Below are 11575 nucleotides of genomic sequence, written 5' to 3'. Positions count from 1 at the left end.
AAAAAAAAAAAAAAAAAAAAAAACTGAAAAAAAAAATTTTTTTTAAGAAGCTTCTTTTTAAAAAATAAGTTACTATACTTACTATAAGTTTCTTTTTTCCATAAATTTAAAATTTATGGAAATCTCTAAAATTTCTCTGAATTTTTAATACATTGTAAAAATTCTATCTCTTTTGAAAAGCAGTTTTGATCAGGAAAATCTAAGGGGTCTTAAACATGTGAGCTTTCTGTAAGCATATGGCATTTAGTTCTAGGTTTATAACATTTGTGTGATACAGTGAATAAGATGAGTCCCCAGAGAGCCATATGCGGGAAGTTGGAAAGGTGCCAGCAGCCAGGCTATTTAACAGAAAGGAGAGACTTGGAGTGGATCCTCCCTTGCAAGTTTTCTGCAAATTGAAGAGATAAGAATTTTTTTTTTTTGGAGACAGAGTCTCAAGCTGTTATCCTGGGTAGAGTGATGTGGTGTCACAGCTCACAGCAACCTCAAACTCTTGGGCTTAAACGATTCTCCTGCCTCAGCCTCCCAAGTAGCTGGGACTATAGGCGTCTGCCACAATGCCCAGCTATTTTTTGGTTATAGTTGTCATTGTTGTTTGGCGGGCCTGGGCTGGATTCAAACCTGCCAGCTCCCATGTATGTGGCTGGCTCTCAAGCTGCTGAGCTACAGGTGCTGAGCCGAAGATGTAAGAAGTGTTTTAAAACTCAAAATAGATATTTTCTAGGAGATATATTGCTAGATTGCCTGTTAGCCACAAATATAAAGGCATTGCACCTGATATACGATTTTCAGTAGACAATGTACTTTAAAATAATTTCTATTTGCAAAAAGAATATAAAGCATTTGCAAAAATGCTAGGACAATTTAGAAATAAAATTCCAGTTTTATTTGATACCGTCAAATAAGCCCTGCCTGAGATATAATTTTCCTGAACTTATGTTCTTTCTTGTTTATTATGCATTTTTATTTATGATGAAAACTGTGATCATCTATGCACATTGTGGTGAAGTTTGTTTTTTATTTTACTAGCTGTGCATTGCAAATGGTGTTCTGTAGACTAGGTAGTAGAGATTGTTTTTGCTGGGATAAATGTGGACCAAGTCAGCCACATTCTTTCATAGGTGTTTATGGTGAGACACACCTAAATGTAAAGTGCCTGGCCCAGGATTAGAAATGTGCCTTGTGCACACAGAGCAAATATTTTTCTCCGTTTGAGGTTCTCTGGTTAATGCAGGAATTGAATCTTGGCCTCTTCTGCCCTGTGCTTTAATGAGTTGAGAGGAATTTATGAGTAGTAAACACCTGAGGGCTCTGCATATGAATTTTGGCTTCCTTCTCCCACTTTTTTGGGTGGGTCCCCCATACGCTGTACATATCAAGAGATCAGATTGGCCTTCCTTGGAGATAAACATGATACTGTGCCAACATAAAGTGATTTAGAAATGTTAAGATATTCTACCAAGCCGGAGTTTCTAGCACATGTATTTTTAAGCCGTCATAAAACATATACCTGTCATGTTAAGGAATGCGCCGAGGGCAAGTATCAAAGCCCTGCTGTGGGAGTCTGGGGAGTGTGTTTTGCTGTATTGTAGGTTATACCCTGACAACCTCCGTGAGGCACGGGTGCTGGCAGGGAGTGGTTTATAAATATTGAAGTCATTTTACTTATTAATTTAAGAATTCCTGCAAGGAGTAGTTATTCCTATTTGTAGATCCAAGTGTCACGGGGCTCAGGGATAATTCCGCGTCGGCAGATAGAGGAAGGGTGTTGTAAAGCCTGGGTGGACCTCCCCGAGCGAGGGAATCAAGTTAAGAAAACAATCGGATGATCAGAAGATACTCCTTGGAACTTTCCAGAGACCAGAGTGTTTGGATAGCAGAGCTTTCTGGACATTTCTGGCTTCTTTGACAGATCACTTTAATAGGCCTCCTGGCCAGAAAGATTATTACTGGCTCACGGCAGAACGGTAAATCCACTATTGTTGTTATTGTCTTCTTGTGTTCTCCATGGCAATAATGTCATCATTTTCATTTGGTGGGACATCGGGGTGTCAGTTATTAGTAAGTTGTCTGTAGTACAGTGACATGGCTTTTGCATCAAGCGTTGTTGTAAAGGAACAGTGTGGTGGTAGAGTGGTCCCCACATCTGCCTGGGTATTTGTTGAAAAGAGGACAAAGAGGTGTGATTTTAAGTTTATTGAATGATTTATATATTTCAGTGTTTTTAGAAAAAGTGGAAAGTAGCTGAGTGTATTAAATGCGTATCCCCATTGTTTTATGCCATCCGTTCTAAGTAAATAAATTATATAAAATGTGCAGATAAAAGCAAATAATATTAACAAAAGTAAAGAAGCAGTGTTGCCAAGAGTGAAGAGGAGGACCAAGGTCAAATTTTGAGCTCAGTAAGGCACTTAACTCATTGAACCTCACGTCTTTCATCTGTAAAATAGGTATGATGAAATCAGCACTACAGGATCATTCTGGAGGTTGAAATGAAACAATATGTTTAGATCAAATCCACTAGTACTCAAATTCTGCTGGTATTTTCTTGAGCAGTTAGAATTGTAGTGAAAAAACATGTGAATTAAAGTTGCATAGATATTAGTTTGACTTGTGGATCTGTTGTTTACACCATGCATCTATAAATGAGTTTTTCAATCTCACTGAAACTTCATTTCTTCAGTCATAAAGTGGCTCTCATCCTATCAGCCCTCTAAGATAAGGTTCCCTCATGGGCTCTATCGGGATACGTAGGAGCTGCAGGTTCTGGAATGGGCATGTTCATCCGTCAGGAGGGTGTGTGCTGTGTGTGCGCACGTGTGAGCATTACCTCCTGTACATCTGTCTGCAGTGCCCCTTCCAGGTCGTAATCATGCCCGTCCTTTGTGTTTGCAGCTACCTTCCAGAGGGCCGCACTGGGCATGGACACCCTTTCCCCTACCTGGAGGATCACAGGTGGTAGTGTCGTCATCCACTCACGAAACTGCTAAGGTCATCTCAGGGGCGTGTGGGCCAGGACAGGAGGGCGGCGTCCGAGGGCCACAGAGCCATGCCTTTCGGTCTGAAGCTCCGCCGGACTCGGCGCTACAATGTCCTGAGCAAGAACTGCTTCGTCACTCGTATCCGCCTGCTGGACAGCAATGTCATCGAGTGCACGCTGTCGGTGGAAAGCACGGGGCAGGAGTGTCTGGAGGCTGTGGCCCAGAGGCTGGAGTTGCGGGAGGTAAGAGCGTGCGTGGTTGTGTATGTGTGTGTTGGGTGCCTAAGGCAGAGCTCACCAAAGGAACCAGCCGTCTGTTTCCTGGCACCTGCCATGTCTTTTGGCCTAAGCAATGTTATTCTTAGTATGGGTGTGATCTTGACCTTCAGTGGATCAGGGAATTTCAGCCAGTGTCACAAAAGGACACCACCTAGCTTGCATCTACTTTGCTTCAGCTGGTGAAGAGGGGTTTTTTGTTTGGGGGGGGATTTGAAAACGAGAGACTCTCCCCACCGAAGTCATTTTCTCTCTTTAAAACACTTGAGTGGGTAGCTGGCATTTTGACATTCTGGCTGCACATCAGGGAGAAAACACCCACATACAGATGGATGCAGCTGCTTTTTTTGTTTGTTTGTTTGTTTCTATATTTTCCTCTTCAAGAAGAAGAAAAAGACAAAAAGCATTTAAAGTGAGCGTGACCAACAAGGCTTTCTGTGGCAGTTTATAGGACGGGAGTTTTGTTCCCAGTCAGCTTGCTCGTGCCTGCGTGTCCTTTGTACTGTCTGTGAGGCTGCTTTTAGGCCACCCCAGGGCCGACCGTTGACACAGCCAGGTCACTACCCTTCAGAAGAGACTGCCATGCAGTATGCTGTTTATGGAGCAGGCCCTGCTCCTTTCAGTCCTGCAGACATTCAGGACAAGAGGCTTCTGTGAGAAATCTACACTTGAGCGCTTGTGTCTTGAGAGCCATGTGACATGCTGGCTGAGGGGGAAGGGGTAGGGTTGAGCGGGTGCCAGTGCTGAATCACTGTAGCCCTCGAGGTTCAGATGTTCCTGAGGGTGAGGAAATATCTTAAATCATCCTGAGCTGTGTGGGCTCTTATAGGGGCCAAGTGACAGCATTGCCTAGTAGCTCTGGTGACAAGAGGAAGGGTAACAGTCACTGTTGGCCGTGGTTGTGGCCTTTCTCCACTGATTTACAAAGGAATTGGGGTCCTGGGGGTCTTCCTCTCCTCTCGTGTCTTCCACAGGCTAGCTGTCTTTCCCTGGGGGACTGTTTCACCCGAAACTCTTCTGTCCCTTGCTGTTCTTTGTGTTTATATTTCCCTGTCTGTGATCAGGTCTTCCTTTGAGGTTTATTTTCCTGTGCAGGAGACTGTCCAGAACTACAGGTACCTATAGCTGGTAGCTGATATGGTAGAACAAATGTGTGACGTGGTCCAACCTTGTTGATTGGTAGCTGGCTCTCTTTTTCTTAGTAGCATATTAGGGTATGCATATTTAAACATACACGTAAATACATGCATGGGCATAAAGGAAAAACCTTAATACTGTAGATTGAGATTGGGCAAGAGATTCACCTAACTTCTTATGGAAAATTTAATTATAGACCATTTACAAAGATATGCAGTGGTTTTACTTATAAGTCCCTGAGTCACTCAAATTAGAGCAACTAAATATGCATTGAGGGGCCATGTAGCTAGTGGTTAGGTAGTTACGAGCACAAGCATTGGCATCTTAAACTTGGATTCAAATTGTGATTCTGTCACTTATTAGCTGGGTGTTCCTAGAAAAGTGACTGAATCTTTCTGGGCATCGGTTTTCCAACCTGTGAAATGGGAAGAATGGTGTCTACTTCTTGGGGCTGCTATAACTATTAAAATAAATATGGTGTGGAAAATGAATAGTGCTGTGGCTAATTTATAATTGTTCATATTTGAGAGTCTTCAAGAATGACTTTTTATTAAGGGAAATATTGAGGAACTGTGTTATGCCAGGCACTCTTTTTGGACTTGGTGAAATGAAGATCAATAAGGTACAGTTTTATTTTCAAGACATGTACAGAGCAGTAAGAGAGTCCCACCTTTAAATAAATGGTTAGGATTGAATGTGATCTGTGCTAAAATAGAATGCAGGGACAGGCCTGAAAGTCAGTGGCCCTCCTTATGGAGTTGTGCCGGGTGCAGTCTGACCCACTGAGCACTGCAAGCCTTGCCAGCAGGAGAGAAAGACTCAATGAAAGATGAACAAAGCTTTTACTTTTTGAATCAGAACTTGAAGGATATATATGAGTTCAGCAGGTAGAAAGGAAGGCAAGGTCATCTTTAGCGTGGGGAGCTGGATTTTCAAAGACCAACGATGTGAAGGAGCAGCCAGCATTCTTACGGGCTGGGAGGGCACCCTGCAAGTCACCGGGAGAGCTAGCGTGCTCTGCGGAAGGCAAGGGTGCTGGAGATGTGGATGGTAATAATTACTTTCAGCAGTCTATCATTTCTCTTGGTGAGAGGGCAGAAGTCAACCCTGGATTATCTCACAACTACATTGTCACAAAGGATAAAGCAGTGTGGTCCAGACTCTGGCGTCACGTGTGTGTTGTGCTGTGATTGACATTTCACTGCGAAGGTAGAGTTTGCGTTTGGTTTGACTTTATTTGCCCTAAATGGGTATATTCACATTAGAGTATATTTCTTGTTTTAGAATTTTATGCTTTCATTCTATGACAGATAACGTTGAAGGTATGCCTTTTTATGAATCAATCCTGTAGATACTCCTGAATTAAAGAATAAGAGTAATCTAATACTTTGCCTTTCATTTGCACATACACACCTCAGGGAACCCAAACAGAGAAGGACCTCCACAGAAGTGGGAGGAGTGAACACAGGGGTCTGCCCCTTGACTTTGTACTTGAGGAGAAGGTGAGAACTAATCTCAAATATAACAAACTGTTTAGCCCTTATGAAGACTTGACTTGAAGAGCAGATTATAGTACATATTTGGCTTTGTCATTAGAAATAGTTTAGGTCTACCCTAAATTTTATAATAGCTTTATCTGAGGCAAGGATATATGGTAGACTTTTTACAGAGATAATTTTGTTTAATGTGATTTATATTAATTATTTGTTTTGCCACTTAGTGGTATTAGAACATTTTGGAATAGACTTTATTTTTATTTTAAAGGCTTTGATTTTTCTTTTTTGAGATAGAATCTCAAGCTGTTGCCCTGGGTATAGTGTCGTGGCATCACAGCTCACAGCAACCTCAAATTCTTGGGCTTAAGCGATTCTCTTGCCTCAGCCTCCCAAGAAGTGGGGACAACAGGCACCTGCCACAATGCCTAGCTATTTATTTATTTATTTATTTTTGGTTGTAGTTGTTGTTGTTTGGCAGGCCCTGGCTAGTGTCAAACCCACCAGCTCCAGTGTATGTGGCTGGCACCTTAGTTGCTGAGCTACAGGCGCTGAGCTAAAATATATTATTATTATTTTTTTTTTTTTTTTTTTGAGGTAGAGTCTCACCATGTCACCCTTGGTAGAGTGCCATGGTGTCACAGCTCACAGCCACCTCAAACTCTTGGGCTTAAGCTATTCTCTTGCCTCAGCCTCCCAACTAGCTGGGACTACAAGCACCTGCCACAGTGCCCAGCTGTTTTTTGGTTGTAGTTGTTGTTGTTTAGCTGGCCCGAGCTGGGTTTGAACCCTTCAGCCTTGGTGCATGTGGCTGGTGCCATAACCACTGTGCTACAGGTGCCAAGACTAATGGCTTTGATTTTTTATAGCAATTTTAGGTTCCCAGCAAAATTGAGAGAAAGGTACAGAGACTATCGTATACTCATGGCTCCCTCCCTCTCGTCATCCTTCTTCATAGTGGTATGCTTGTTATAATCATCATTGTCACCCAAGGTCCAGAGTTTACATGAGGGTGCACTCCTGATGTCGTACCTTCTGTAAGTTTGGACAGCTACATAATGATGTATCTCTACGGTAGACTTCTTGAGAATCAAACCGGTTTTAAATTCACTGATGTGCTATGATTTAACATGGCATTCAGAAGAGCCCAGCTTGGATTGTACAGTCAGCAAACATCGTCAAGCTCTGGGGGAGTTGAATATGATAGGGTCTCTGTTCACAGAAACCCTGGAGTTTAGAGAATAAGACAAACAAACGGCAAAGGGAACAGCTCGTGCTGGGGGACAGAAACAGGAAAGAACGTGGGACTTCAGGGAAGGGCAGAGCTCAGTGTGCACTGATGTGTTTGTGTGTGTGGAGGGCCTCGTGGCAAAAAAGGGGGGCTGAGGAGGAACATGTGGAGGGGAACTCTGGAGTCTGCTTTTGAATGGTTTGGTGTATCTGGCTGGGGAGTTTTCGTGGGTCCTACAGGACAGTGTTTCTAAAACAGGTCACAGCAAATGATTAGAATAATCACTGCCTTTTAAGGTACTGTATGCTGTGCTGAGCAGTTTCCATATATCAGCTCACCTATTTCTCAGAACAAGTCTGTGATGCAGCTGATATTGCTGTCCCCATTTACAGATGGGAAGACCACAGATCAGGGTGACCTGCCAGCAGTCAACTGGGCTGGCAGATTGTGAGTCTAGTTCAAACCCAGGCAGGCTGTTTCTAGTTCCCGGAAGTATGCAGAGGGAGAACAGGGATTGTGGTAAAATATTTTGGGAAACACTCTCATAAGTTGTATAATAAAAGAGAGAAAAGAGGTGTTCGATGAAGTGTTTCACAGTTATCCTTCTAGTAAATATTTTTCTGGATTGTTTGGTGTATAAAACACGACTGTGATGGAGAAAGTCACTGAAAGACTTCTAGGAGGAACATGACACGATCACCTTGCAATTAGGACAAGAACCCAGTAGCATAAAGGAGCAGGGATGGGTGAGAGGGACAAGTGGACCAGAGATGCCAGTGGATGTAATAATTGTAGCTAGAGGTCATGAAATGAACTCCTTAGGAAAAAAATTTTTTCAGTTGTCTTAAAGATTAGGAAACAATTAGGTATGAGTTTTGGGCTGGGAACTCTATTATAGAAAAAGACATTTAAGAGAGATGCATGTAAAAGGCTTAGAAAGTCAGAATTCTGATAATATTGTTATATTTGGATCAATGGGTTTAATCCTTTTCCCCAAATGGAATCTGAGCTGGCACCATCGATATTATAAAACAGAGCTGTTCTGTTTACAGAGGAGTTTGAGTGCTATCTCAGTTTGAAAATCATTGATCTAGGTTAGGAGAAAAATAGCGAAAACAGCGCTGCCTTATGATTATTCTCATGCTTTAAAAATAAGTTCATGGAGAGGCGGCAGACTTTAGTGTCTAGGAGTGTGAGCTTGGACCAAACCACCTAAGTTTGAATACTGGCTCTGCCACTTACTAGCTATATAATCATAGGTAGCTGGTAATAGCAGCTACTTCTGTGAGTTGCAGGGAGGAATCAGAGTTAGTTTTGCTAAGCTGGCATGTTAGGTACCACAGTGCTGGCATGTAGGACACATGCAGCGTGGCTGCCTCCTTCACAAGACACTGCCCAGGCTGTCCAGCCTCTGCCCTGATGATTTTTGTCTGTTTGTTGAGAAAGAGTCTTACTTTGTCACCCTGGGTAGAGTGATGTGGCATCATACCTCACAGCAACCTCAAACTCTTGGGTTCAAGTGACTCTCACCCTCCGAAGTAGCTGGGACTACAGGCGCCTGCCACAGTGCTTGACTATTTTTAAAGACAGGGTCTTGCAGTTGCTCAGACTGGTCTGGAATTCCTAAGCTCAGGCAATTTACCCACCTTGGCCTCAAGAGTGCTAGGATTATAGGCACCGCACCGGTGTGATAGTTATTATTAATTTAAGATTGTATTAGCCAATTATGATAGCCACATGTAGTTATTGAGCATGTGAAATGTGCCTAGTTTCAACTGCGGTGTGTGGTAAATATAAAACATACATCAGATTTTGAAGTCTTAATATGAAAAAAGTTTAAATATCTCTTTTTTTTGAGACAGAGTCTCACTTACCTTTGGGTTGAGTGCTGTGGCATCATAGCTCACAGTAACCTCAAACTCTTGGGCTCGAGTGATTCTCTTGCCTCAACTTGCTGAGTAGCTAGGACAACAGGTGCCTGCGAGAACACCTGGCTGTTTTAGAGATGAGGTCTCCCTCTTGCTCAGTCTGGTCTCCAACTTCTGAGCTCAAGCAATCTGTCCACATCGTCCTCCCAGAGTGCTGGGAGGTGTGAGCCACCGCACTCGGCCATCTCGTTATTTTTATATTGATTACAGGCTTAAGTGATATTTTGAACATGACACTTTAAATAAAATTTATTAAAAGTAATTTCACCTTTTGGTTCTTTTTAAAGGAAGCTACTAGAACATTTAAAACTAAGTATGTGGCACACCTTATATTTCTACTAAAGGATACTGTTCCAAGAATGGCAAGGAGGGTCCTGTTAATAGTCATAATGAACATAAAGCATTCTAATAAAAAGTGAAAATATGCCAGAACGATTTCTTTTAGGGATAACTTTGACTCTACTTTTAACTTGAACCATTTATTCTCCCTTCCTGTTATTTTTAACAAGGAACCTAAATATTCTTCCCTTAACTGCTAAACTCTATGAACTGCCTTAGGAGAGTGCAGAGCTTTGGAGAATGGTGAATTTGTTAGCTCTTGGGTCTCCCCTACAGCTAGAGTAAGAGCTTTGTTTTTTTTTTTTTTTTTTTTTTTAAAGGAACCTATAAAACAAAACAGAAAAACTGTAATCATTTTGTAGAGTAGGTGGTTATCCTCTAATTTATTCCTTTTGTGTTTGCAAATTTATATTTCCGTCTTTACTAAGAGCTGTTTATCTAAAGCTATCTCTACACCAGAAATGTTCCACAGTCTGCTAGTTTCATAATGGCTAGAGATTATAAAGGTACAGAATCTTCAATCAATTTTTATTAGTGGTGAGAGGTGCAGTCTTTTCCATGTGGTTATCCAGTTCGCCCAACACCATTTATTGACTAGGGATTCTTTTCCCCAGTGTATGTTCTTGTTTGGCTTACCAAAGATCTGGTGGCTGCAAGAGGTTGTTTTCATCTCGTAGTTTTCTATTCGGTTCCAGATATCTACGTCTCTATTTTTGTGCCAGTACCCTGCTGTTTTGATTGCTATGGCCTTGTAGTATCGCTGAAAGTCTGGTAGGGTGATAATCCTTGCCTTTGCTAGCTGGGCGTTGTGGTGGGCGCCTGTGGTCTCAGCTACTTAGGAAGTTGAGGCAAGAGAATTGCCTAAGCCCAAGAGCTGGAGGTTGCTGTGAGCTGTGATGCCATAACACTCTACCAAGGGCAATAAAGTGAGACTCTCTGTCTCTATAAAAAAAAAAAAAGAAAAGAATTGCCTTGGCTATACAGAGTTTTTTCTGGTTCCATATAAAATGAAGAATTATTTTTTCCAAATCTTAAAAGTATGTTGTTGGTATTTTAATGGGGATTGCATTGAATCTGTATTGTGCTTTGGGAAGTATGGACATTTTGACAGTGTTGATTCTTCCCAGCCATGAGCATGGCATAATCTTCCATTTGTTAATATCTTTTGCTATTTCTTAGGGTTTCATAATTCTCTTTGTAGAGGTCCTTCACCTGTTTTGTTAGGTATATTCCTAGTTATTTCATTTTTTTTGAAGCCACTGTGAGGGAGTTGTGTCCTTGATTAGCTTCTCATCTTGGCTGTTATTGGCATACAAAGGCTACTGATTTGTGAACTTTCATTTTATATCCTGAGACATTGCTGTATTTTTTGATTACTTCCAGGAGTCTTGTGGTTGAGTCTTTGGGGTTCTGTAAGTATACGATCATATCATCAGTAAAGAGAGAGAGTTTGACCTCCTCCACACCCGTTTGGGTGCCCTTTATTTCCTTCTCTTGCCTAATTGTATTGGCTAGGACTTCCAGCACTATGTTGAGTAGTAGTGATAGTAGAGGACAACCTTGGCTGGTTCCAGTTCTAAGAGTAACATTTAAATCTAAGGCATAAAACAATAAAAATCCTCTAAGAAAGTATGGGGAAACACATGAACCTATTGGCCTAGGGAAAGATTTTATGCAGAAAACTTCTCCGGTAATTGCAACAACAACAAAAATAAATAAATGGGACTCAGGTAAACTGAAAAACTTCTGTACAGCTAAGGAAACAATGACCAAAGCAAACAGACAACCTTCAGAATAGGAAAAGATATTTGCATATTATGAATCAGACAAAAGCTTGATAACCAGATCTGTAGAGAACTCAATCAACAAGAAGGACCAATAATCCCATATATTACTGGGCAAGAGAGTTGAATAGAACCTTCTCTAAAGAAGACAGACTAATCACTAAAAAACATGAAAACATGCTCATTGTCCCTAATCATCAGACAAATGCAAATCAGAACTACCCTGAGGGAGGCGCCTGTGGCTCAGTGAGTAGGGCACCGGCCCCATATACCGAGAGTGGAGGGTTCAAACCCAGCCCCAGCCAAACTGCAACAAAAAATAGCTGGGCGTTGTGGTGGGCGCCTGTAGTCCCAGCTACTTGGGAGGCTGAGGCAGAAGAATCGCCTAAGCCTAGGAGTTGGAGGTT

General features: G+C 41.9%; 1 protein-coding gene across 1 annotated transcript in view; it reads left to right on the top strand.

Moving 5' to 3' along the window:
• Window positions 1-11575, top strand: part of PTPN14 (protein tyrosine phosphatase, non-receptor type 14) — a 177468-nt gene that overhangs the window by 70664 nt on the left and 95229 nt on the right. The window contains exon 2 of the mRNA XM_003802048.2: window positions 2896-3223. Coding sequence (XP_003802096.1) covers window positions 3050-3223 — 174 coding nt within the window. The 5' untranslated portion in view covers window positions 2896-3049. The remainder of the gene's footprint in view (window positions 1-2895; window positions 3224-11575) is intronic.

The sequence above is a fragment of the Otolemur garnettii genome, unplaced genomic scaffold (genome assembly GCF_000181295.1).
Source record: "Otolemur garnettii isolate 467f Iridium unplaced genomic scaffold, OtoGar3 scaffold00229, whole genome shotgun sequence".
Taxonomy (NCBI): domain Eukaryota; kingdom Metazoa; phylum Chordata; class Mammalia; order Primates; family Galagidae; genus Otolemur; species Otolemur garnettii.
This window is presented reverse-complemented; position numbering and strand designations above follow the sequence as displayed.